We start from the raw sequence: 27,925 nt of genomic DNA, 5'->3' as shown, positions 1-27,925 counted from the left end.
TTGTCTATATGTGTCCTGCGATTTACTGGTGACCAGTCCAGAGTGTACAACCCAAAATCAACTGGGTTAGGCTCCAGCTCACTAGTGACCAGGATGATGAAATGGATGGATGGATGGCCAGTTGTGGTCTCAGTCATCAAGCTGACAGAGCAGCGCCACACCACGCTTGATCCAGTGTTGAGGGCGTTTGGTGGTGGGCAGCATCATAGGAATGACAAAATTAGTGGAATGTCCTGTTGTAGAGAGGGTTCCCCTCCTCTCGCTGGTCTTATAAAGAGGACAAACATAGCGACTATCAGACTCATCTGGGATGTCTTTAGCTGCATGGTGGAGAAAAGGAGGGAAAGTAAATAATATGAGGACAGACAACACTTGTATTAGTAAAATTTAGTATTAAAGAAAAAAAAGTTTTCTTTATATTACCCATCATCCACTATCCTCATGTGAGACATGAACACATGTTGTCCCTTTTTTGTGCATTCTAAATAATGAAAAACTGTGCATGAGGCAGCTAATAATGTAGGTCATAGGATTCACCTATTTCGCCTTAAAAGCCTTCTAAAACAAACCCTCCAAAAACTGCCAAGAGCACTCCAGTTAGTTACAAACCGGGACCTGCATATTAATCAAACTATAGCAACATTGTTATTGTAGGAGCCGACACCGAAAATCAGCTTTTCTGGCGTAGTGACACAGCGCCTTACTCACAGCGCCTCAGGCCACCACCAAGAGGTAATGCTAGCTATTGGAGCTGTTGCTGCATCGACTTTGAGTTTGGAAAAGTTAATGCTAGGTTATAAATCATGCCTTGCAAGTGTATAGTACAAGGTTGTGGTAATAACAACTTTGAAATTCCACATGCTACCAACTAAAAATCCGGACAGACGGAAGCAGTGGATACTGGCTCTCAACTTCCAGTCATGACCAAAGGTTTTGAGGATGACACATGTATTGGTTTTCACAAAATTTGCTGCTTCAATGTATTCAGATAGTTTTGTCAAATGTTACTACGGTATCATGAAGTGTAATTACAAGCATTTCATAAGCTTTTATTGACAGTTGCATTAAGTTTATGTAAAGAGTCAATATTTGCACTGGTGACCCTTATTTTTCAATTCACCATAGCCTGCCGTCAATTCACTTCTGGGCCAGATGCTGACGTATGGCAGCCAATTACTGCATAATCAATGCTTGGAGTTTGTCAGAATTTGTAGTTTTTGTTTGTCCACCCGCCTCTAATGACCACAAGTTCTCAAAGGGATTAACGTCTGGGGCTCTGTGAAATCAGTGCGTCAACAAAAGAAGCTCTGGTAATGCTTAAGATGACCAAAATATGGCAAAATAGTCTTAAGTATTACATGTTATCATGAAAAAAACGTTGTAGAACGTTTTTTTTAGAGGGCTTTATAGGTGGAATATGTAAGTGCCATTACATGCATAATTAGCAGCCTTGTGGCAGCAGTTTTTCACTATTTACAACAGAAAAGGGAAAGAAGTGTGTTCAAGATCGTGGATGATGGGCAGAATTAATTTCGTGGCAGTGAAATGAAAATGAATATGATGTACTTTGGCTGCCTAAGAAAAAAAATCACTGTGATGCCAGTGAACATTGACATGCATACTTACTGGGTTTTATCCAGATAATGGGCATCGACACAAATAGGATTTTGGGATACTGCTCAACTAAACCTCCACTAATGACAGAAACAAAAAAGTATTATTTTTGAGGATTTGCATGAGGCCATCTTGCACATCAAAGAAGAATGACACCCGGGTGGTGGTAATAGTACCTTTGTTTGTCCCATCGGGCTCCATCAAGAAACAATCCATTAATGTAGACACCATCTTCAGGAGGCGATTCTGACTCATCAATGGGAAGAACCTGTATGATCAAATGACAACATCACACATGGAATGGCTAAAACAAGTCCTGTCAGGTCGAGGAAATCTAAGAGCCATAAAATTGACAACTAACTAACCGATTGTGCTAAAGATTAAAAAATGTGTACTGACCTCAAAGTCAAAGCCAAGCAGGTCAATTGGAATGTTATATTTTCTGGCATAGTTCTGTGTAGCCCCCGTTAGGAAGGCCTGGGTGAAGAAGAAGCCTGACAGCCAGAACACACTGGGCTTACCAGAGTCGTACCAATCCTATAGATACATAAAGTTAGAGTGAAAATCTGGACAAATGGACAGGGCATCTTAGTGTCAGTTAATTGTGACTCACCTGCAAAAACTTGAGCCTTGACAGAAAGTCAGTGATGTAGCTCCCCACGGGCTTGAGGCTCGGGTACGAGCGTTTGGCCCATTTCTCTGGGACCTTGCCCACTATTAAACTCCCTGCAATTCCCTCCAGCTCTGCATCCATCACCACTAAACCCTTGAGGGCCTTCAGCAAGTTCTGAAGACTGACACGGATGGTGGTACACAGCCTGGACAGGACAAAAGAAATACAGTCATAGTAGAATGACTGACCTCAAGTAATTCTGTACAGAGTGTGTATGTTCATACGTGTTGTAGCGCTCCATTTCTTGGACAAGCACAGTGTTCATACTCTCCTTGTAGAGAACTGGGTACTTCATGAGAGCTGCTTCAATGTCAAAATTACTTGGAATCTGGTAAAAAGAAACAGATGCAACAACACTCTTCACGTAAGGCTAACAGAGGAAGAAGTTAGCTAACTCTTATTACTGTTAACGCTCTTGTAAAGTGAAATGAAACCAACGAAGAGCTATACTAGCTCATACCTTAGAGAGGATATCATTTGCTATGTCATACAGCGTGTTGTCACTCCCAGAGCTACCCCCTCCCTTAGAGCCGCCTCCCTGGGTGAGCAGCAATGAATCAAACAGGAGCTTGGTCTGCTGCAGGTCCTTAGAAATGTCCACATTTTCATTCATCCCAAATATTTCTGGGTGCTGGCTGACTGGAAGCTCCTGGTAGGCAGACAAGGTATTCTTACTCATCTAATAAGCTAATGAACATGTGTGATGTCATGATAAATGTTACCTTGATAAATCGGAGATAGTCTCCATAGGCCGATTTGGGAGGTGCAACATAATCACCACTCGGTGAGAAAGGATAAGAAGGTTTCTCCACGACATCCTTGTTGTAGAAGTCAGCTAACATGGTGTTCAGGAGGCGCCGATCCCAGTTGTCTGTCACGCGGCCTCCATAGTTGCACTCTCCGGTCAGATAAGTTATGGCCTCGAAGGGCACCTCATCATATTCGTTGATAAACAACTACACAGGGAGATACATGACATGCATTTAGATGTGTGTGATAGTAGCAATCTTACCACTGAGCCTTTGAATGATTACCTGGAGCTGTCTGATACTAATGTGAAGGTCAGTTTCATTGAAGCCATAAGGAATATTCCAGCCCAGTGGACCAAACTTCCTCCTCTCCTGAACAAGCGCATGGAAGAAGCACAGGCCATACAGGAGCTTTTCCCAAATCTACAGAAAAATATAGAGGTATTTCAAGAAAAGGGCAGGGACGGAGTGTGTGACAATCATTCTACCAATGCCCCGAACTCACCAGTTCTTTATTAGGACAGTTATTGAAGAAGTTTTGGTCACAAACAGGATCTGACATGTACGACTGCAGTATGTTTAGTCGAAGTCCTGTTGGGGGTTCATTTGTCATTTTCACCCCATTCTGCAATAGGGTCACTGGAAACTGGTAAAAGGGGGAGCAAGACAGAGCAATTTGTGGGCCAGAACCTTAAAACTCTAGCTGTCGTGCATGCTCGAAAACATTACGCTGCACTTTACCTTGGGCGAAGGGTAGCTTGTGAGCCAAAGTCGGAAGTCTTGGTGGCATATTGCGGGACTAAACTCCTCACAGATCTTCTCCAGGGTGGACATCCAGGAAACTGCCAGGTGACAATTCTGCAAACACACCCATGTCCCATCCTGCATGGCCGTGGATATCATTTTGGAAGCAATGGGTCCTTGGCCCTGTCCCAGAGAAATAGACTGGAACTTGCTACCACCCATGTCCTTGTCACCTGCAAACTTCAGTAAGCCTGTGGAGGGTTAGTGTCTCATGAATATCAGTGTCAGCATGACATGAGGTTTCAGAACAGACCTGCAGAACTTACTAGCCATGGGGTCAGCACCAGGAGAAAGCACAAACACCAGTGGGATGGTGGAGTTGGAGTCCAGGTAGCTCTTACTTAAGTCAAAGGGCGGGGGCTGAACAAAATTTTTCCCCAATTTACTTATGACATATTTGTTTACGGCCAGCACAATCTTATCAGGCCTGAGACAGCGGATGATGATCATCTTCTGCAGTTCATTGAGTTGATCACACCAAGGTGAGGGCACAGGGGTGTTGCTCGGCTCTTTGCTGTCAAAAATAGGCTTGAAAAGTTCTGGATCCCCAATGAAAGCGTCTCTGCGGAATAAACACATTTAAGTCCACACTGCAAGTTGAATAGTTGTGCAGTAGGAACGAGCAACCAATAAACCACTGAGTAAAGTTCTTACTTTATTCCTTTTAAACCAGGAAGCTCGTTTGCTCTGCAAATCTCATCCCAGCTCTTGTCCTGCAACCAGCTTGGATCGGGATTAGCAATGGTGTTGTGCAGACCCACGCCTCCAGTCATCAAAAAGATTAAGTCATTGTACTCAATCTCCTCTTTTGCCCTGATGGAAGTATTTATTTTATTCGTATTAGTACACTGATCCAAAGGTAGCCAGTTGCTATTCCACAAATGGCACTCACAGAAGTAGATTGCAGCACAGGAGAAAGGAGAAGAGAAGTTTATCCTTCTCAAACAGTGACCGACACACGTTGCAGAACAAGTTATAAGTGAAGTAATCTATCAGGTACATCACCCTCTTTTCGAGGATCTTGGACTTTTTACTAAATGGAAACAGGGAAAGGGTCTCAATACAATACAGTCCAGTTCAATGTTTCTTCAGCCTCACAATAAACATTCAACAATCAAATAAATACCAAAAGCTTTACGTAATATCAAAAGTATAATATCACTTGTTGTTTGCATTTTGCAGTTAATGCAAGGCAACAGCATAACATTTACTAAAAGTTGTGATGACATCAGGAACCAAAGGCATACAGCAGTAAATGATACTGTAGAATTTACGTCACCATGTGATCTTCTGGCACATCCTTTAGTGAGTTACACCGTAAACTTCACTCACCTATCTTGGATGGAGTTTGTATAGAGGTTGACAAACCAACTGAGAGAGTATTGATACATTGGGTCGATGTTGGTCAGGTCAGCAATCGTGAAGAACAAGACGGAGGAGTGCTTGGCAATGGCTCTGTAACACTCTCTCGACTCTGCTATCTTTATCTCAGTCTCCTCTGCAATCTGGGAAATTAATTAATAAGAATGTTATGGAATAAGAAATCCTAGATGCATCCCAGATCCTGTCTGTTGAGCACATAGCACATGCCTTTTGTTTCTTTGAAATCTCATTGGACATTATCTTTGCTGAGTCTAGAATCTGAATAGCACTCTCATCTTCCAGAATATTTCCCTCTGAGGACGCTAGTGTCTCAAGGATCTTGTCCTCCGTTTCCTTGAGTTGCCTGTTATTTTCAGCTGACTGCAGAATTAGTGCATTTCTCTCCTCTTCCAACTCGGGCCTGCAAAGCATATGAAGCAGAAGAAAAGCTGGATTGCGGTAAGAAAAGTCAGTGGACTATCAGCTACAGTACCTTTCCTTGGCAACCACAATTCCCAGCAGTTGGTCCTCTAAGCCCTCTGGGGTGATCATAAAATTGAGCAGAGACACCTTGGTGGCCAGTTCAGGTAGATAATGAGGGTTCCTCAGCTTGGTGGTGATGTAGAAGCGGAAATCGGAGGAGTACTCGATCACGCTGTCCCCCAGTTTGATGCATTCCACGCCACCTAGTTGAAAACAAGCATGTTAAAAATGTTTACATCTTAAGTCTGGAATCTGTGTCTTTTGGAAGTTGTGTCCCATTCTAGGCACCTTGTTTGAAGGTTTGCTTGAGGAGTAGAGGTTCCAGTGATGGGTCCAACTCTTCTAGTACATTTTCTAGCAGCAAAGGGCTTCCAAACTGAATACAGTTTTCCAAAGTTCTTATGTAGTCATCATCTGTTAATTTGATTACATTTAAACTGTTCTCTTTCTCTGAATTCTTCACCCATTTGTTGGCCTGACCTTGAGGGTCAATCATCAGGGGCCTGAAAGGGCAGGGATAAACAAAGAAAATCTTGGGATGATTTTAAATGACATAATGAAACAAAGAAAGCATTTTTCTTCTTCCTTCCGACTGGCTTTGGCAAGAGATATTGAGAGACCTTTTGGCCTTTTGTCCACACGCAAACATAGGTTTTTGTCCTTAAACTGAGATTTTGGAAAACTCCGGCCAGGGTGAAGATTTTGGTCAACTCGGGCTTCAGCGTACTTGTGTAGATGTCGAAGACGGAGCTTTTGGCTTGTTGCTGACAGATATGTGCCATCATTTTCACACTAGATAACATAACATTCTACTTTCACTTTACATTGACGAACAAAAGGCACCATTATGGGCTTCTAAGGATGCTGCCACTGCTGTTTTGCCCTCTAAAACTAAAATGGCTACGACGTTCCCGCCAACAACGACCATTCGGAACAAGACCTGATCCGACCGCTAACTAGTGTGACAACTTTTCACAAGTATCTTGTTATTTTGGAAGAATGGCATGTGAATGTTCGCATGGCAAGGACTTTGTGATTGTGTTTGACGGAGTTGAGTCTTCAACAACAGGGGTGCCCAACCATCGGGCCATGGCTGCGTACCAGTCCTTGCTTTCAGAAGCAATATTTTTTTAAAAGACACTTTAAAAAAATGTTTTGTTAGTATCTACATAACATTTAATGTAAATACATAGCAATTTTGGAAATAAGGGTGTTTATGTTAAAATAACATTATGTGTTCACTACTGTTGTGAAAATGAAACTAAGTTACCAAGCTTTCTCACTGGGGATGCTGAAAAAACCTCACAGGCAGTGACGTGCAGTGAGGTTCATGGCTGGTGAGGTACTGCCTCCTTTGGATTTTTTTTTGTTAATACAGTTTGTTCATTAAGAGGATAACGAATAAAAAAGAAGAAAATAATCCACTATGGTTAAAAAAACTTTTTCAGATTTTTTTCTATTTATTGAAACATATTTGTGTTCTTACCTTTTATCTGTATATGAAGTACATGCAACCTATGCTTCTCCAGGAACATTTCTGATACATTTTTGTAAAGGTCTGATCACCTCCTAGTGATCTTGGGTATATAATCCTCTATCTTGGCAATCATATTAATTCATTCATTCAGCAGAGCATAAAAATATGTTGCATTTCACTTGTTTGTAAATATAGCTCTAGCGGGCACTGCTGTTTGTGTATTTCAATAAAGTAAGAGCTTTTCTTCCACTAAACTCATCACACAGGAACTTAACACTCAAAAGGTATACCTGAGAAATATAGTACCAATATGAGTTTAAAGTGGAAAAAAAAATCCCATAATGCATTTCGTCTGAGCAAAGCATTCATTGGTGCCTGCCGGGGCGCTGCAATGACATCAGCCTTCTTCTGGGCTCTGGGCTCATATTAAAATAAATACCAATAGATTACTGTAAAATCCGTAACACTGCCCCAAGTGGTTGGAGACCACAGTTCTTGAAAACTAACACATTTTTAGACTCTGAGAAGAAAACCCACACAAGCAAACTTTACATAGACAACACACTGAGTTTGTGTAGGAGTCTCACCATCGACGTGAATAACTGGTAATGACGCCATTGTCAATAGAGAAGGAGTCAGTGGGCAGACCAGCAATGTTCCACGCCCGAATCTTAATAGGATCTCCCAGGGTCTTACTGAGAGAGAAGTCATCTGATGATGGAATGTTCCTCGTCTAGACATGCCAGCATAGGTGAAAAGAAAGGTGAGGAGAGCAGACATATATCAGATATGAAAGATCATGATTTTTGCATGTTGATAAAGGAATCTTACTTGACACAGCATGATCCATTGACTGATGCAGTCCTGCCTGAAGCTGGCTGTGAAAGCGCCCAGATAGGCCATAACACCAGCAGAGATAAGGACATCTCCAGTCAGGTTGTCATATGTGTTTTGTAGATCATCAGCAGCTTTGGACCATCTGAGAATAAGATTTTTACTCAGTGGCACATTGCAGTCGTTGTGATTCTTGTAAAAGAAAAAAAACTATTGCGCTATTGATTACCTAGTTTTTTCTCCACCGAGACCACCAATGAGTTTCTCAGCTCGCTCCAACTTTCTTTGACACAAATCTCTTTGAGCTTCCAGTTTGGCTTTCTCTGCTGTCTTTTCCTCAGATGTTCTTTTCAGGTCAGCCAAACGGTCCTCAACCTCCTTCAGCTTGGCTCTCTTCTCTGCTAGCTCAGCCATGGCAGAAGCCAGTGTCTTCTGAGCCTCAGCTTGTTTGGCCTTTTTGGGAGCCACGATCTAAAAGCACGCAAGTGATTATAACTGGAGCTACACATACAGTACATTTATACAAAATTATATCAATATCGTACCTTCACCACCCTGTCATATGACTCCATTGCTTTGATCCACTTGCATAGGCCCTCTGCTGCTGAGGAGGCTTTTGCCACCTGAGCAGGGTTGAAGTCAGGATTGGTCATGTAGGTAGAACGAATTTTTTGTATCGCGTCCTCCTGTAAAAAAAGAGAGAAAAGGAATATACATATATAATTATATCACTTTGTTCACTGGCAGAGGTGTGGAACATTTTACATATGTTAATGTTTTTGCTTAATGCTAGGAAAATGATGATTTCCTGTCACTCACAGCAATATTGTCCTTGTCATATTCTTTAAGATCCCGTAGAAAGTTCATATCCCCCAACAGCTTCTTGCTCGGACCCCAGTAGTCCAATACCTAGGCAAGAAAGAAAACCATTGCTGTGTTTTCCTTTGTATTATTTGTTTTGTTTTCAATTTTATTATAACATTCTTTGATTATGTATTTTTAGCAAGACAAACCTTTTTTCCCGACCCAGCTGGATCCGCAATCTTATCTGGTGTTTTTCCCATCATGACGCACACAGCTGACATCACCAGTTTCACTGCTGAGGGAGGGTTTTTCATGGACTTCACAACAGTGATGTCAGCAGGCTGCAATGAAGAAGGTAACTCACTCAAATGACTATAAAGCAAAGACACGCAAGGCAAATGTTTCAATGGTTCTCACCTTTAAGGTGTTCAAGGCTGCAGTTGCCTCCTCCAGGGCAGGGATGGCCTCAGCCAATTCACTATCACACTCATCCTTCAGTGCTTGAGCTTCAGCGGCTTGAATAGCTGTGGCCTCCTCTTCCACACGCACAAGTTTACTTGTAGCTTCCACTTCAACAGACTCCACTGCTATCACCTGTTATTACATTGTCATTACATGGGACGTGGTATATCTATGACTTTTTCACTCCAATGTACCGTAGGTTATATGTGCCACTCTAACTCAGTGTCACTTGCTGTATTTACCTTCATCATTCTGTCATTTTCAATCTGTGCATCTTCTAGTTTGGGCTGCAATTCCACCAGCTCCACTTTCATCTCACCAACCTTCATCGGGACAATGTGAAAATATGTTTTGTTAAGTGTAAGCATCAGACTTTTTTGATGGAAAAAAGAATCATGTCAAAGTGCTGTATATACCTGAGATTCAGCAAAGGCTAATTTTTCCAGACCGTTGGTGTATCTCTTTTTGGCCTTCATGACTGTGTCTCTTTTCATCGTGAGGAGCTGACTGAATGCTGCCATCAGCTCCAGATAAGATGTCGGAGTAACATAATTATGCCGACCAAGCTCAGTGAGAAATCTGCAGAAAAAAAACATTTTCAGTATATGTGAATTATAAGCTGTTAGAGGGACAGTTGAATCAAATTTTTTATAATTTGGAGTTAAGTCAAACACAACTTGTTCAAACAATATCATTTGTTAGGACACATGGGTGAATCTCATGGGACTCCATAAGCATTTAAATGGTTAACTCCACAAGCATGTTTTGTTTGGTTTTGTTGATGTGATGCCACTTTAGAAGGGTGCCATTGATGACAAAGAGGAAAAGTATGATGATTACCACAGAACCTGGGTTCAGGTTGGTCAGTACAATACAATTTGGCAAAAAATTATGCTGAAGTGAACAACATGTAACTGAAAGCATAAAGTATCATAAAATATTGCTATATTGAATGAATTCACTTAAATTCATATTATTTTCTTTGGATAAAAATGCTATGTATCACTTTGTATCAGTCACACCTCTGTGAAAGCTGGATGGCAGAGGTATGGAATGTTATGCAGGTTGGTACGACTTCCTTCTGCTCATCCTCTTTCATCTCCAGCGGCTTCAGGAAAGAGTTGGCTACCCGCTCTAGAGCCTCCTCTGGCCATGGCTGTCAGGATGCAGACATAAATGAACATGTTAGTGTTAGTGAGTAGAATACAACATTAGCATGCAACTCCATACTGCTTGCTGATAAAGTGTCTCTTGGCTGACTATAATTGACTTATATGATATTTTGCTATTTTACATTTAGCAAAAAATAGAACTGATCGTGGATATTTTGTACCTGGAACCAATTAATGGTGCAACAGTTAATAAGAGAAGGAAACTGCCGCAGACGATTACGAAAGGCTTCACCAATCGGACTGAAGGCCACAACGATGTGAAGATTCTCCTTGCAACGAGCCACGAAGAAGGAGTACAGAGTCAAAGGGCTCAAATCCACACTCCTATTCCTCCCTAGGGCAATGGGGCGTACTGTCTGAAAAGGGGAAGAGAGAACTTAATTAGATCATATTGTAAAAATAGAAATGGAATGTGGATACACTCTGTGACTTCATACATGTGATGAATGAAATAATAACGTTATTTTTAATGGGGAAAAGATGGATTTTCCAACGAGTTGTAGATAATATAATCATTTTAGTGTCATACCTCAATGATTTCCTGTTTCTCATCCATTGCAAACATATTGGGCACTTCTCCTGTGTTCAGGACACTGTTTATATCTTCTAGAAAAGCTTCGTCTTTGATCTGAGCATCAGTGAGCAAAAAAACTGTTCTTTGGCCTTTCACCCCAGCATTCTTCAGCAGTTTCTGCATTATCAGGAAAACGTGGGGAGGGGGGCTTTGTATAAATGTATTACACTCAGACACCATGCAGCAAAATGACACAACACTTACTTGTAATGTGCGCTTTAACACTTACTAACGCTAATAATTTCCAAGACACAAAGGTATGTTTTAAACTAGGGATTTTCAAAGTGTGAGGTCGGAGGCACCAGAAGACTGTCATCTTTCAATCTGTAAAGATGTTGAATTGGCCTTTGTGACATGTATTTTGTCACAGGCAATTCGTCAAACGTTTGGAGCATTTCTTGAAATGCTGGCTTTTGAACAGTTTTAAAGAGCAACATTTCTTTTGCGATGTAGCAAACACTCCCTGTGAATGCACACCATTTTGCGTTGTTCCGTTTGCCGATCAAACGTCTCAGTGATTGCAGAGTGTTGGAACGAAGGGTTTGCATCTCGATGTGCAGTTTTTTCCCAGATGGGAAAACTGGGTCGGGTGGATATGTTTGAGATTAGTTCGTCAGCCTGTCCTTGCCCAATTGGTTTGAAGCCAAATGGGAATTTTGCTTTGCCATAATCAACAAATTTCTGGGGGTCATAAAAGATGAAACGATGAGCTGGAAATCTCACATCAAAGATATACAACATAAAGCGGCGAAAAAGACATCAATAATGAATAAAGCAAAATTCGACCTCGATCAAAAATCACTCCATACTCTTTCTTGCTCCCTGGTGTTACCATGTCTAACTTATTGCGTGGAGATATGGGGAAATAACTATAAAAGTACACTTCACTCGCTAAAGATACTGCAAAAAAGATCAGTTAGGATAATCCATAATGCTGTGTAGAGAGAACATACAAATCCTCTATTTCTAAAATCACAATTATTAAAATTTGATGTTCTGGTTGATTTTCATCCATCCATCCATCCATTTTCTATACCGCTTCTCCTCATTAGGGCCGCGGGGGTATGCTAGGGCCTATTGCAGCTAATTTCGGGTGACAGACGGGGTACACCCTGGACTGGTCACCAGCCAATCGCAGGGCACATAAAGACAAACAACCATTCATACCTATGGACAATTTAGAGTCACCAATTAACCTAACATGCATGTTTTTATAATATGGGAGGAAACCGGAATACCCGGAGAAAACCCACACACGGGGTGAACATGCAAACTCCACACAGAAATGCCCAAGGGAGAATCGAACCCAGGTCTTCCCGATCTCCAGACTGTGACTGTGTAGGCAACATGCTAACCACTAGACCACCATGCAGCTGATTTTCAAACAGCTAAAATTATGCATAAAGCAAACAGTAATCTGCTACCTAAAATGTCATACAATTCTTCTCGACGAGAGGACAAATATGACCTCAGGGAAAATTTTAATTATGGAACAGATTGAGCAAGGAACTCAAGCAATGCACGAAGATGCGCGATTTCAAGAAACAATACAAGTAGGTAATGTTTGCAAAACACAGAAACACTGTGTACATACAATACTAGCCTCACTAATAACGCTTCCTTCTTGTCACTTATTACTCTTTATTCTTTTTTTGAGTACATTATCAGTACTCACCTATTATCAAACTATGTTTTGTTATGTCTATTTCATATTATTTATTAGGATTGTCAAATCAAGCAGTTACGGTGACAAGAAATCTGACTAAATTTGAAACTTGATGACTATTTTTTCTACTACTTATCACATTATTACTTTATGCCATTATTTTCCGATTTATTCAACTAGAAGAGGGCGTATTTGGAATACAGGAAGTAAACAAATGTATTGTAATTGTATTTGGAATACAGGAAGTGGACAAATGTATTGCAATTGATGTCAAACGGATGGGGCGTAGGATTAAATAAGCTTTGCTTCTTCCTACTCTTTTTGGACATGTGGAACTGTGAATTGTAAAATGTGATGTAATCCAATGTAACTTGTATTCATGTTCAAATAAATTAAACCATTACCATTACCATCTTTCTGAGTTTAAGCACATAAGAAGTGAACCATTAGCTTTCTTAAAAAAAAGCAAATTTTAAACTGTTAAAGATAATCATGATCAGGATGGTCCTCCATGGAACACTCCAAACTTTCTCCTCCTTTGGCTTCCTACACCTCATCTCTGCCATCATTATTTACCTGCCCCCCGGGTTGATACTGTGCAGGATGCTATGATGTTTTATGACATAAAGTCATCTATGCGATACAGTAAAACTTAAATACTATGCAAGTATGGCGTAGTTATTGAAATGATCCTTAAATGTTCATATCTATATGTAAACACACTTTTAACAATAATGTGTTGTTGATCAAAGTGCTGTACAAATGAACAAAGTAGCATAAACGTAATAAATAAACTAGCTGTTAATATTACTGTTTTCTTAATACCAATTAAAACCAATGCAGAGTGAATACTTTTCCTGGCTGTTTGGAGGCGAGAGACAATGAATACAGACCTGCATGCACATGCCAATATATGGAGGCAAAATTATGAAGTTCATTTTCATTTATTGTGTGATTAATTAATTATTTTATTATCTTTTATTTTATTTATGATATTTACAAACTGTTTTTTTTCTGAACGTGAAATCTTGTCACATTTTAATCTTGCAAGAGCTTGTGAAACCCCTACCCTGTTATCATGAACTAGCATATAGTATATTTTGTTGTCTGAGGGCAGGCTCACTGTGTCACACTTTGAAAACCCCTGTCTTAAACCATAAAGCTGACCTTGAGGTCATCTCTCCACTCAACCATGCCATAGCTCTTTGAGATCTCTGGCTGAAAGAGAGTCATCTGGGCGATGAATGTGGCCAATCGAGTGATGGACTGGCGTCCACTGCCTCCCACTCCTATGAGCAGGGCATTCCCTCCTGGATACTTCAACACACGGCTTATACGGGACAGGTGCTCCAAGACATAGCTAAATCAAACACAACTTTCATTTTCAACATACTGCATATATTTTTTACTCTGCATTTCAACAGTGATTTACCGGAAAATGACGAGATTCATTCGGCTCTTGTTCATCTGGTTGTATTCAACAAGACATGCCTCTACCACCTCAGCAAAGCTCTCTATGGAGGGCACCTCAGCATACAGGCGATCATCAGGCGCCACATCAGGGTTCATATAGTCTCCAAACAGTAGAATCTGCAGGTCTTGCTCCACCAACTGACACACATGATGAAAAATGTAAATTTCATTTCAACTCAAGAATGAAAAACAATAGATCTTAGAAATATTGATGAAAACAACATTTCAGGCAGAAGGAAATAAGGCCTGAACTTCTCCAACTTTAACAAAAACACATCAGCACAAATTATCTACAATCAGCACAGCAAAGAGATGAGTCAACATACTTTACTGCCTTGTTTCAGGTGATCAAACACTTGGTTAAAGGCTTCCTTGAAGTGATCTTTGAGGATGATGTTCATCAGCTGATAGAACCATGCTCGATCCTTATCATCCACCAGACGGTCATAGAAGACGCGGAAGACCTCATGGACAAACAAGCGAATCATAGTGCGTTTGTTCTCCAGAGATTTGCTTTTCAATAACAGGCAGCCTTGGATAACACGAGAGAAGTCCCGCAGGTTAAAAGTGTAGTGAGACTTGGCTGGCGTCGGAAGCAAGTTCTCCATGGCTTTCTTGTAAACCTTTGTGAAGAGATTTGTCATGTTATACAAAGTCAATATTTTATTGACAGGAGAATATGAGAGTATTTGTCAAATCTGGAGGACTCACTTCCATGGTGGCTGTCACTATTTGGCTGCCAATGGTGAAATATTCCGGCGGAAAGTCATTGTTTTTGAGATAGAACGCCACCATGATGGAAAAGATGCGAACCATAGTCTCATCACTAAAAGAATTGATGCTAAAAATGTTGAAGTGACGCAGGAAACGGGATGTCACAGCATTCCTTCCTCCACCAGGAGGACCCATGGCTGAGATAAGCTGGATGTCAACTAATTTGATGCCGGAAGTATCTTTCAGGTCATACCTGCCAGAAGACAAAGGATTAGTCAGGCATTACATTCTATCCTCTTCTATTTAATGTTCTATATACAGTATATCCAACAGCTAACAGTGTAGCTCATACCACTTTTTGTGATCCATAAACTGTCGAAGAAGCTCCACGGGAGGCTGAGCTCCAAACTGTTCCAGTGCTGGCATATTCACATCATCTATAAATATGACATATTTTTTTCCCACGGGGGGGCCAAACACACCCTTCCGTCTCTTATCTAATTTGGCCATGATGATGTTCTGAAAAATGCCAAAGAGTGCACAATACATTTACAATAACAGAAACATATCATTTTGGTATATTTTGGGATACTTGGATATATGTAAAATATATATGCCACATGTTGACCTGTGTTTGGTTGGCAGTGGTGCGGGCAGAAAAATTGATCAAGAGGGGTAAAAATAGGTCATTGTCCAGGCTGTTCATCAACATCTCCTTCACATACACAGACTTTCCAGTGCCAGTAGGGCCAGCCAACAGCAAAGGCCTGGGCAGAAGAACAGAATTCATACAAAATCATACATCTGACTTGTAGCCTAGCTGTCCAGCCTACAGCCTAGGCAGCTTAGCCCTGATTCATGTCACTCTGACTGTAAGGATACTAACACGCCATTGGTGATGCAAATGTCCATTAGGTAGGTGTAGCGAACTGAGTCTATGGTGGGAACAATGATGTCCTGCACTTTGGTGTTTTTGTCTCCCAGGCTGACATTTTTGATGGCATCATTCCAGTGAATCCATTTTCCTTTTCCTTTAAACTGAACAGGGTATTGGATTATTATTGAGATATTTGTACCCAGGACAAAAACCTCTGACTGATGTAAGCCAGTGGTACCTCATAGAAATAGTCATACACCAAGCCTTTCTCATCTACTGGGCATTCCCATTTCCCCACAACATCAGGAACTGGATGTTCCCCTATTTTTCCAGACACAATATCCCTGAAGAACTCGCTAAACTTCTCCCGGCTGTTTGAATCACAGCTGCCACCCACTGACCACACCAACGAAAAGGTAAAGGCTGCCTGCAGTCAGAAAAAAGACAAATGGCATTGGTGTGAAGCAAATATGATGCTCAGGGAAGGTATAAAGAACATTTACTAATCATTTTTATCCTAATCATACCATGATCCAAGTGCGAATAATTTTATCTCCCGTCTCCGTCTCTAGGGGTTCAGTTAGCAGCATCTCAAACAGTCTACATAATGATACTGTTGTGTTCCAGTTAGTTGTTGGGACAACTTCCTGTTAACAAAGCATGTTCATGAACATTCAATTATGTTTTGCTTTTACATTGGTGCAAACTCCACTGGTCTTTGGGTTGTTGTGTCTAAATGAGTCCATGATCTACTGTTACTTACTCTGCAGTTTTTACGCAGAATCCTGAAGGTAGGTGGCATCAGCCAGTAGAAGAGTTCTTGCAGCAGGCTGTTATTGTTAGGACTCTGCAGAACCTCAGGAAGTGTGTTCATCCAGGAGATCACTAAAGGCTCCCAGCCCAACTGAGATGGTTCCATGTAGATCATACCACATCGACTGACTGTGGCCGGCTGCAATATCAAAAGAGTAAGAAGGTAAGTTATTCAGTTTTGCTGTAAATGCTAAAACTGACAAACAGCAAAAATGTAAACCACAAAAAAACATTTTTACTCAAATCTTACAGAGGCCTGTGACAGATCCATTGCTTCAAAAATCAGACTCATTTGATTGGACATCTGGATAATTTCTCCACTCATCAGACATAACTGTAGTGTGATGATAAAACAATATAGATGTAACAATAAATACCACAAAACAACAATATAATTTATGCCGTATGATGTACCTTTTTGTTGTCATCCAGTACAGTGTTCATACTCTCAATCCATAGTGTATCAATGGGACCATCAAACACCACCCATTTACGATCTGGCGTTTCAGACGATGCATACTCACGAAATGTGTTGGCCACAATCCCATCTGTCCACTAACAATGAACAAAAAATGAGAAAACACTGGGAAGCAGACAAGAACACCTCTGAAAGAGGATCTTTGGTACAATTTGAGAACATGAGGTTGGGAGGTGCAGGCTCACCTCGTGAGAAACAAGATCAAACTGTCCAAAGAGCTGACCCATGGTGATGGACTTTGGGTTCAAAGTCCTGAAGATGACCTTTTCTTCCTCTCCGTATCCTCTTTCATTCATCAGAATAAGTGTGTCGGCTAGAACATGAAGTACTTTGGTCTTACCTGAAAATGACTCTCCCACCAGCATGAACCTGAACCAGAAAAGGTGTGCCTTGACGCAAGGTTGTGTTGAGCTACAGTAGTTGTGAGAAACACTTTCTACTCCAAATTATTAAGCATTAAAAGCAAATGAACATACCCATGCCGGACTATCATCATCTCATATGTCTGTATCATCTTTTCTATGAAGATCTGTGTTGACTGTACATTGTGTTTTGTACAGCACTCTGTTGCAGCCTCCAAAAACAACTGACAGAAGACAATGTAGTGTACAATACATATGGTGCATACTAACTTAGAATCTGAATTCAAGTGAATATTTAATAAATTAATAAATGCTAAATTGTATGTTTACCTGATAGTCAGCCTTAGGAAGGGAGATGCCAGGGAACAAATCACTGGTGATTCCATTGAATAGCGGAATATCGTGCGAGATAAACTTGGGCTCGTTAACATCTTTTATAGACCTCAAAATCTAAACATCAACAACAGAAGAAAAAAAAATCAATAAACACATTAAAGGAATTGGCACCAATCCCTGAAGATGCATACGCTTCAGTGCAAATACCAATATGTCCTCATTCTCATCTGGATACTTGAGCTTGAGGTTTCCTGCAGCCACAAGTACAGCTTTGACAGCTCTCATGCCATAATCATAATGGAACTGTGAGGAGAGCTGCTCTGAACAGAGCCTGTAAGTCATTGCAATCTTGACTGACAGAGGCTTGGCATTGAGGAATCCATATGAATACAGAGAGATCTCTGCTATCAGTGCATAATTGGGGACCATCATGGTCACTGTTCGAAACAACACCTAAGGATCACAAAACAATGAAGACATTTAAGTTAAGACAACTGGAATACTTATCAAATAATTGCAAAATGCACCATAGAACTTGCTCTGAATTCAAACACGCATTTTCAAGTCCGCAATTTGTGATAAAATAGCTAATTTCTATTTGGTAATTGTGTAAAGACCTTGAGGTTGTCAGGGAGTTCAGAGCGTCCTGCGTAACCAGGGTTCATGGTGATGGACACAAAACAGTTGGGATTGAGTTTGAGCATGGTTCCTTCAAAGTCAAAGTACTCCAACTTCAGCTTGATGGCCCTCTGGATGCAGAGTACTTGCTGGGCCACTACAGACAGGACCTCAAGCTCAATACGGTTGAATTCATCAAAGCATGCCCATGCTCCAGATGAAGCCAAACCTTTGAAAAACTGATAAATAGCACCACAACACAAGGAGGTTTGTTAAATGTACAAATTGTAATTGGATCAAGTTTAACTTTCCGTGTGATGTTACTTTGCCCATAGCAAGATAATCTAGTCCATCGGAACAGTTGAAGACCACACATTGCACAGCTAAGGCTTTGGCTAGATCCTTGGTGGTTTCAGTCTTTCCAGTTCCAGCTGGACCCTCGGGTGCACCACCCAGATTTAGAAAAAAAGCCCCAATCTGTAAATGCATGAGCCAAAACATTAACTAAAATGTAAAAGCAACACACATTCGTCTCATGTCAGTCACTTTGTTATTTTACCAGAGTTCTGTAGCATCTGTCAGTCAGCGGGGTGATGACTAGTCGAGGAGAGTTCCCCAGGTACTCGTATGCATACTTAACATCACAGTTCATGATGCGAACTCGAACGTTGTCATTGCTCCAGTAGTAACGAAGCTGGGCAAGCCATCGGAAATCACTTTCATTTGTCACATCTATTCAGATCACAAGTGCTATTTTAGTTCAATGCACATTTTCTCAGTAGTTAAAAAACAATATATTTTACAGTAAACTTTGTGCTTTCTGCCATGAGGTACCGTGTTCAATGAGCTCCATGACTACATCCCTGGCATGGACATCAATTGTCACCAATGCTCCCAAAGTAATCCGTGTTTGTTTGGGGAGTTTCCCTCTCACCAGCTCCACAATTTCATTCAGCTGTTTCTGGAGTTGCTCGTAGTAGTTTTTCACACCCTGTAGATGCCATCAAAGATATTATTAAGATTGAAGATTCAGAGTTTTTATTGTCATATACACAGTAAAACAGGTAGTTCTGCTATGCAATGAAATTCTTGTTCTGTTCATTCTCCCAAAAAAGAAAGAAAACAAGAAAATGAATAAGAACATAAGAAACATTAATACCAATAAATTAAGCAACAACAACAGAAGAGACATGAATACCAATGAATGAATAAAATAAATAAATAAATAAATAAATAAATAGAGTTATGAGTGTGTGCGTGTGTTGCGTGCGGCATGTGTGAGTGCTTCGTTGAGAAGCCTGATGGCCTGTGGGTAAAAGCTGTTCGCCAGTCTTGTGGTCCTGGACTTCAAACTCCTGTAGCGTCTGCCTGACGGTAGGAGTGTGAATAATGAGTGTTGTGGATGTCTGCTGTCCTTGATGAGGTTGTTTGTTCTTCGTATGATGCGAGATTTATAAATGTCTTGCAGTGAGGGGAGGGCTGCCCCAACAATGTGCTGTGAGATCTTAATCACCCGCTGGAGTGCCTTCCTATCACGTGTTGTACAGTTACCCTACCAAACAGTGATGGAGGCGGTAAGGACACTTTTGATAGTGAATCTGTAGAAGCAACTCAGGATTTTGGTGGGCATGCCAAATTTCCTCAGTCTTCTCAGGAAGTACAGTCTCCTTTGGGACTTCTTGATAATTTGTTGGGTGTTGTGAGACCAGGTGAGGTCCTCGCTGATGTGTGTGCCAAGGAACTTGAAGGTTTTCACCCTCTCCACCTCAGTCTCATCAATAAACAGGGGTCTATGTGGCTCCTTTTCCCTTGTTCTTGGGTCAATGATCATCTCTTTAGTCTTATCTGTATTGAGATGGAGATTGTTATCATGACACCAAGCTGTGAGGTCCTCCACCTCTCTTCTGTATGACGTTTCAACACTACCAGTGATCCGGCCGATGACTGCAGTGTCATCCGCAAATTTTAAGATGCTGGTGTTGTTCTGGGAGGCCACGCAATCGTAGGTGAAGAGCGTGTAAAGCAGCGGACTCAGCACATACCCCTGTGGGGTCCCACAATCGCCAGTCCCAGTGCGATTGTGGACTCTGACTGACTGGGACCTGCCTGTGAGAAAGTTAAACACCCAGTTACAGAGGGAGGGTCACAGGCCAAGTGTGATGAACTTATCTGTGAGTTTGTGGGGGCTGACTGTATTAAATGCAGAGCTATAGTCTATAAATAGCATTCTGACATATGTGTCCTGGCCCTGTAGGTGAGAAAGGACTGTGTGGATGGCAGTGTTGACTGCATCTTCAGTGGACCGGTTCTGGCGGTATGCAAACTTTAGAGGGTCCACAGTGGCCGGGACACTCTTTTTGATGTGGGTCATAACTATCCTTTCAAAGCACTTAATTACTATAGGAGTGAGTGCTATAGGGCGATAGTCATTTAAGCAGGTCACTTTGCTCTTCTTGGGTACGGGCACTATGAACTGAAGGTGTCACATTCATTGAAAGGTTAAATAATGTAAATTGAGGAAGAGCTCACATATCACAATTTGTAATCTTGAATCACATTTTGCTTTCATGACAAGTATTAATTCACCCTCAATTTTCATTTCTGGAAACAATAAGGTGAACATTAAACCTTACTTGAGCCCCCGCCCTGATGGCTTCATGCACGTTCAAGGTCCAGAACATTTGTGAGGTACATATCACCACCTGTCCGGGCCACTCCTTCACCCACTTGTTCCGTGGAGTTTCAGCATAAGCCTGTCAATGTAGCCATTCCATTCAAACTGACTTGTACCTAGATTTGATCTAGTTCCTTACATAGTTCATTGTTCATAGATCTTTTTATGACTTCTGTTTAGGTAAAAAGATCTCACCGTCCTGGAGCGGTCCACTACATCCCTGACACTGCGAACCATCCATTCTTCCACTTGTACCAGCCACTTCTCTACTGCACCTTTGGCCTCAGTTGTGGAGATGAGCTGAATTAGCGCAACACGCTCTCCTTCACTGCTGTACATGGCCTGGATAAAACAGTCAGCGTCTATCAACCAGATGTACCGGTACTTGTCACAGCTGCACTGTGTGAATGCCTACCTGGACATCAAGATTTGGTAGAAAGTCTAGTTTGGCAATACCCTCAAAGCACTTCCTGAGATGGGATTGTACACGGAGTGGGTCCTTGGTCTCAGAAAGAATTTCCAGCATTTCATCATTGGACAGAAAGAAGAACCTGGAAGCAAAGCAATAATTAGCGACATTTCAGATTAACAAAATCTAGAAACAATAGAAATGAAATTCTCTTGTTCACCTTGGAAAGAAGAGACGCTTTTTCTCCAGATAGTCATTTAGTCCCTTCATGATGGTCTCCAAGTGGCAGTTGGACTCTATTAGTTTCTCTAGTAGGCTAGGCATTGAGGTTGCCTGAAGAATCTGGTAGAAGGATTACAAGACAGAGAATTTCAAACTTGTTGTCATCAATAGACCACACAGAAGAGACAGATCACAGGGTAATCATAAATTATGTTGAAAGTCACCTTTGAGTCCTTAACACAGTGCCGCATGACCTCCTTCCAGTTTTTGTCAACAATTTGGAAGAGCCTTCCTTCTTCTGGAATTTGCTGCATAATATCCTGAGAAGAGAGGATGGGCTCAAGGTAGAGCCACTGAGCCTGCACCTTCAGCCACTCATCAATGGTTTCCTGAATGCGAAGAAGACGCTCCTCCCAAATCTAAATCACAAATCAAACAAATTAATCTCTTTGGGGAAAGCCATTCACAATAATAGTCATCATACCTACTATGTATCACCAAACTGATAATAACCTTGACCTCTTTTTCAAGGGGCTTGATGAACGGCGAGCTCCTCATTGTCTGAGTTTTCACAATCTGATCATCTAGCATAGCCTGAATTTCATCCAAAGCCGTCAGGATGGACACACCAGTGTCTCTGTATAGCTGATGCTGGAGAGAAACACCATCCCAAGCAGTGACCATGGTTTGCATGGCCTTCTCCATGGAAAATTCCTGTATGATGCATGAAATAGGATGCAAGGTAATTAAAATGTTTACATTTTCAGCTGGCACAAGGAATAAAATACAATGCAAAACTCAGGAGTTCTTACTTTACTAGCTGTAGTACTGACTGACTCAAACTCTTCCAGGTAAGGAGACAAGTCGTTTTGTAGAACTTTTCGTAGTGTTGTACCAGAGTGAGGAGTGAGGTCATACCCAACGATGTCTGACATCTGCTGCCAGTGGCGATCTCTGATACCCGGATTACACAGGACAGACACTAAAGGGATATACTCCTGCACAATGATTTAGAACAAACAAGACAGTTACTTATATATACTTACTTACTTACGTACACACATTTTTAAACGATAGTTACACTGGATACCTTGAACTCTTTGATTTGCTCTAGTACAGTGGAGCACAGGGCTATTGTAGAACTCTCTTCCTTGTTTGTGCTGTCTTCATCACGTCGCCCTCTGGATCCAGTTGACTTCTTTGTTTCCTGTTCAGCCTTGCTCTTTTTCTGTTGGAAATACTTCAGCATCTTGAAGATCTCCCTGTAGAACTCATCCACTTTTATCTCCATTCCCTCACCATGAAGTTCCAGGAAAGAACCATCCATCCAGCTGTTCACAGAGAAGATAATGTAAGTCATAAGTGGAACTGACGTAATTACATCACAAAATGCATCCAATATCAGACCTTTTCTCTGCACGCTGCCATTTGAATATGAACCCAAACACCTTCTGGTACTGTTCAACGCTCTCTCTGATGACCTCAACTTCAGGATAATATGTTTGTTCCCATTGATGAAAAACCTCATCTTTGTGGATGTCAATGATGGTTTCCTCAACCTCGCGAAGAAGGATCTGAACTGTTCTGACCTCTGTCATGTACTGTAAAAGATTCATAGTTCTGTTAGATATGGTTAAATATAGGCCTTTCTTGGCACGTTAGATCTTGTGACCAGTTTCATTTGTCATTGTCCTGTGTCATTACGTCACAGGGGATACGCCCCGATCAGGAAATAACAACAGGAAATTTCAAGTGTTCATCGTTTTTTTAATAAAAACACACAACTCACTATAGTCCTTGACACTGCATATTATTTACAGGTAAAAATATAAATACAAAGGTGCAAAAATGTGAAAATTAAGGTGCAAAATGCAAAGTGCAAAATGGGGAGATCACCAGATGGTCCCAACAACTTGGAAGAAATACGTCTACGTCAGACACTTCGCAGTCATGGAAGTCATGGAAAAGAGTGTGCACTGGCCACCCATCAGGCTTTATAGGTCAGTTTTCATGTTTCCACATGCTTACATGTACATATAAGGGGAAAGCTGTAACTGATGATGTTTAGTTATTTCCACATTGTTACACACACCAGCAGCCACTGACGCGATTGGCCCCACCTGAGAGGGGCCAGGTGACACCAACTTGCGGCTCTGAAGCCGCATGCGGCGCTATTATTCTTCTGCTGTGGCTCCAGCTGGTTTATGCTTCTGTGTAGTCATCTTCTGTGTCTTCAGCTTCTGTGTGATGCCATCATGAACCTTTCAAAGTTCTGCGTCAGAGTTGACCTTGTGCCGTGCAATTCTCCGCCAGTGTTTTCTGATGAGTCAACTTCATGAGAAACAATGATGCTGGTCAGCTGTATTGCTTGTTAGCTTCCTTCACCGTGTATGCACCATGGCAACTAAAGCGACATGGAGAGTGGTCCTGGAACTGGAACTAATCGATGTGTTGCAACACTTTGTTGATCCGAAATCAGTGAAAACTTAAGAAAAGACTTAACAAACATGACAAATTTCCAGTTGGCAACAGGTGTGGCTCGTCACTCCGCAGGAGGAACAGGAAGACAGAAAAGGAACGGGACAATACGCTTAAGGAAACAATACTATATACTGTATGTAGCATTACCTTCAATTTATTGATCAAATAGGTTTTGTGGCTCCAAGTTGGTTTTAATTTGGTGACCCAAATGGCTCTTTTGATGCCAAAGATTGCCAACATCTGGCCTAGTACCTTTCTCATGACCAGTCCCAATTTTGATAGTTGTGTTAGCTCCCATACCAAACCAAGTTCATATCTACTGAGCTACAGAAGGTTATACAGAGTAACTGTTAATTATTGTTCTCTGTGTGCGGTAATGATTCACTGTACCTGCTGCATCATATCAAGCTCAGAACAGTGGGGGAATTCTTCAACCCTACGTTGCAGCTTGGCCAGATGTGCCATTGCGCTTTCTCTTTTAGCAAGCATCTCTCTCTCCCCTGTCTTCTTGGACTTCTGCAAAAGCTGAAAAGCAACAATAGTTTTTGGTTTTATCCAATTCTTGATCATACTTGAAAACTATACAAATTTTTCTTTGTGGGACTAATGAAGGCATATCTTATCTTATCTTATGATAAACATGTATAGGTTCAGAAGAGACCATTACCTCATTGCTGAGTTCAAAGACCTCTTGGATTTTCAATGGCCACATAAACACAGTTGAATTCAGTTCTAGATCTTCAGGTTCAAATATGTGGACATCTAGGAGGTAGCTCAGTCTGCTGTGGGCTTTCTGTCAGATCACGAGAGCAACTGATGTGGATGTGCTTTTGTGTAATTGCGTACATGCAAACAAGAAGTGATATTTACCTTTATTTTTTTATTGAGAAGTGTGATACCCTTTGTCTTAGTTAATTCAATGTATTCAATCATGTTGGCCATGTCGTCTGTCGTGTCGGGTACTTTCAAAGCATTTTCTCGGATGGTTTCAAAATCACGGCAGGTCCTTTCATCAAAGACAAAACATTATACATGCAAAGGTGGGTGATTTGATGCATGCCTTGTTGGCCATGAAGGGACAATTTTGGTTAAAAAAAAAAAAAAAGAGAGACTCACTGTAGATTTTGTTCACAGTGTTTGGTTGTCATTTTTTTAATAAGTGTTTCAGCAAAGGCTTTAGATTTATTAGCCAGTCCGTGATTCAGCTCCTCACAATCCAATTGGACCATTGAAAAGTGAGCTTTGGTTGGGAGGTTTTCAATCTTCCTTGACAAGTCACGAAACTCATCCACTTGCTGTAAAATAAAAGTCAGATCACACACTGACAGTCATCATGGATACGTTGTTGAGATCAATACTTAAATCATGCACCATACAGGTGAAGTCCATTTCTTACCTGAATATATTCAGCAAATGAATGGGTTTCTTCTACAAAGGTCTCAACTCGAGTCTGAGCAGTTCCATTGACTAACCAGTCATAGTTGTCAACTACAGTATAATACTGTGTTAGAAAAACATACTCTACAGTGATTACATTTTTTAAAATTATGTTTACATTACCATAATTCTGGAAATATTTGTCTGGTTCATTTAGATTCTCACGCACAGTTGCTTTCACAGTGAAATGAGCCCAAGCAAGGGTGTGTTCAGGGGTCTTAGCATCCACAAATGCAGATGTGGAATTTGCCAGCCATGAATGGATTGTCTGCACTTTCTGTGGGTGAACACATAATGCAAATGCATTTTAACATTGAAAAATAACTACTTGTTAAAGATATTTAAAAAAAAAACATTTTGGTTCAGGGTTGCTAACACATGACCTAACCTGCAGTGTACTTGTGATTGTATTAAAGATTTCAAAAACATCTGCTTCCAGCTCCTGTAAGGTGGGGCATATTTCCATCTTTTCTTCATTTAACGTCAGTGCCATTCGAAAGATGGGCAAGAGGTGGTTGTTGCTTGGCTCAAATGGGCTGACAAACTCCTCTACACTCCTCTGAAGTAGGGCTTTCAACTGAAAATTTAGAAAAAACAATCAGACTTAATGTGCACTTAAAGAGAATGCAAAGAGACCATGTAAGTGAGGAAAATAACAAACCAAACCAACACTAAAGAGTACTGGCTTATGTATGTAAGACAACTCCACCTGATTGGAGATGAGGGTGCATGCGCAGTCAAAGAAGGAATCCAGGGATTCTTCTTTAACTGACCCCAATGTTTTTGGACTTGTTAATAAATTGATGACTTTAGGGAACCAGGTATTCATGATGCTCTGTTGTGTTGTCTCGCATTCTACAGCCAGGTCTTTCTGCAACACCTTGGAATCAACAGGTCCCAAAGCCCTGAACCATGATGATACACAACTTTGTTCAAGAGGCATGACCACAAGTTGTTGATCATTTAAGTTTCTTTGCATCCACAGTCCTTTTACATACCTATATCCTGAAAGATCCACAAAAACCATCGATGAAAAGGTTGTGTAGCCAATATCCAAAATAGTTTGCATAATGGGATGTAGAACGTGCAAATTTTCCTTTATCTGGTTCCGGTTTGTGATAAAGCTCTCATGTCGTGTTTGGGAAAATTCAAGAATTCTACAAAAGACAATTATTTTATATTTGGGCCAATGTGAATCATATGTGTAATTAAACTCACTCTGGTGGAAGAGGTGTATGTGTTTCTGAGGTAGTTTCTTCACACTCTGGATTCTTTAGGAATGTCTCCACTTAAACAAATACATAAAATGTAATCATACATATATAGATGATGTACAGTACACACACACACACAGATAATTGCCAATACCTGTGAGCTTGACGACAACGTCATGAAAGTTGTCAGTGACTTCGTTGAGGAGCTCCTGCAGGATTTTGTTTTTCTGAGTGCTGTCTTTAAGTTCGGGAGGGATTTTGGAATCAATTGAGTTCAACCACTGCTGAGGGATGGGAATGACTGGCCGGCTTTCTACACACTGCTTCAGGAATATGTAGTTCATCTGCAAAAGTGGTCCTAATAAAATAGGGTAGTTCTATTTTTGAACGAAACAAATTCACTTAAAACAGTAAACTCACCCTTTGTTTCCTATCCTCACTTTGCATCTGTAAAGCAAGTATCAAGACAAATTACATTGTGTTGCTGCTATACATTTGCATGAATGAGCTCTAATAGTTATTTTGGAGATATGTCCTACAGTAGAATGGAAGTGAGGCTCCGGTGACGGGCTGCGCACAACTCTGCCCTGCTCTTTGTTCTGCCTGTAAGCCTCGACTGCTTGGGAGACAGCCATGGCGCTGCCACTTTGCAGGAAACCAATTGGCCTGCACAATGATCAATAGTCTGAGCACATGTTTGGGATGGTTGTCGATATGACACAATACCGACTATTGAGGTGAAAACATACATTGGTAAATTGAGTCGCTGTTGTTGCACTTTCCTCCATCGTTGCTCCAGAAGTGTACTGTGTGTTGTATAGTTGTGCTTGGTCGCCATGTCTGGCGAAAAAATTATATTAAAAAAATTATATATATATATATATATATATATATATATATATATATATATATATATACACACACTCATCTTTTAAGTTAAGTTTACAATTGTATTTACAATTGGCATAACTAAACTCAATATCACAATAAAATTTGTTTCAAAGGGTAATCTTTTTAATTAGTAATGGATATCGCCTACCTTTTCGTTCACACAATAGTTGCGCTGCTCCACTGCTTCACTTACACAATATTCCCATTGACTTCTGCGACATGTTTAGTGGTGTCGTTTCCATAGAGACGTCA

General features: G+C 40.9%; 1 protein-coding gene across 1 annotated transcript; it reads right to left on the bottom strand.

Moving 5' to 3' along the window:
* Window positions 1–128: 128 nt before the first annotated feature.
* dnah12 (dynein, axonemal, heavy chain 12) lies at window positions 129–27,925 on the bottom strand. Its single transcript, XM_054787002.1, has 74 exons — window positions 27,822–27,925; window positions 27,532–27,622; window positions 27,322–27,448; window positions 27,203–27,229; window positions 26,937–27,126; window positions 26,787–26,856; window positions 26,567–26,725; window positions 26,278–26,473; window positions 25,957–26,145; window positions 25,692–25,845; window positions 25,528–25,619; window positions 25,248–25,426; window positions 25,002–25,137; window positions 24,799–24,924; window positions 24,522–24,656; window positions 23,058–23,251; window positions 22,741–22,981; window positions 22,463–22,648; window positions 22,164–22,364; window positions 21,875–22,069; window positions 21,649–21,770; window positions 21,435–21,570; window positions 21,215–21,361; window positions 20,979–21,098; window positions 19,180–19,336; window positions 18,905–19,077; window positions 18,670–18,822; window positions 18,345–18,584; window positions 17,935–18,180; window positions 17,722–17,841; window positions 17,506–17,615; window positions 17,215–17,398; window positions 16,966–17,106; window positions 16,802–16,885; window positions 16,502–16,690; window positions 16,266–16,385; window positions 15,977–16,165; window positions 15,748–15,899; window positions 15,490–15,628; window positions 15,214–15,380; window positions 14,859–15,114; window positions 14,474–14,770; window positions 14,107–14,285; window positions 13,842–14,034; window positions 10,964–11,125; window positions 10,596–10,790; window positions 10,285–10,418; window positions 9,679–9,841; window positions 9,505–9,585; window positions 9,218–9,394; window positions 9,010–9,141; window positions 8,816–8,905; window positions 8,542–8,682; window positions 8,226–8,467; window positions 7,994–8,141; window positions 7,750–7,895; window positions 5,974–6,188; window positions 5,696–5,888; window positions 5,431–5,623; window positions 5,173–5,345; window positions 4,733–4,873; window positions 4,495–4,653; window positions 4,107–4,402; window positions 3,778–4,031; window positions 3,542–3,682; window positions 3,322–3,459; window positions 3,010–3,243; window positions 2,748–2,936; window positions 2,512–2,615; window positions 2,228–2,432; window positions 2,014–2,151; window positions 1,791–1,882; window positions 1,627–1,694; window positions 129–320 (listed from the first exon to the last, which is right to left on the bottom strand). The coding sequence occupies exons 2-74, from the start codon at window positions 27,618–27,620 to the stop codon at window positions 130–132; spliced, it is 11,835 nt and encodes a 3,944-aa protein (XP_054642977.1). The 5' UTR covers window positions 27,621–27,622; window positions 27,822–27,925; the 3' UTR covers window position 129.

This window comes from Dunckerocampus dactyliophorus, chromosome 1, assembly GCF_027744805.1.
Source record: "Dunckerocampus dactyliophorus isolate RoL2022-P2 chromosome 1, RoL_Ddac_1.1, whole genome shotgun sequence".
Taxonomy (NCBI): Eukaryota; Metazoa; Chordata; class Actinopteri; order Syngnathiformes; family Syngnathidae; genus Dunckerocampus; species Dunckerocampus dactyliophorus.
The sequence above is the reverse complement of the archived record's forward strand: the minus strand, read 5'-3'. Positions and strand labels throughout refer to the sequence as shown.

Excerpts from the sequence above, each read along its gene's own strand:
- dnah12 (XM_054787002.1), bottom strand. The coding sequence starts at position 27,620 with ATGGCGACCAAGCACAACTATACAACACACAGTACACTTCTGGAGCAA. Across the intron at positions 22,365-22,462 it reads TCAGTACTACAGCTAGTAAA|GAATTTTCCATGGAGAAGGC; the intron begins GTAAGAACTCCT and ends TGCATCATACAG. Across the intron at positions 21,362-21,434 it reads TACCAAATCTTGATGTCCAG|GCCATGTACAGCAGTGAAGG; the intron begins GTAGGCATTCAC and ends TGTTTTATCCAG.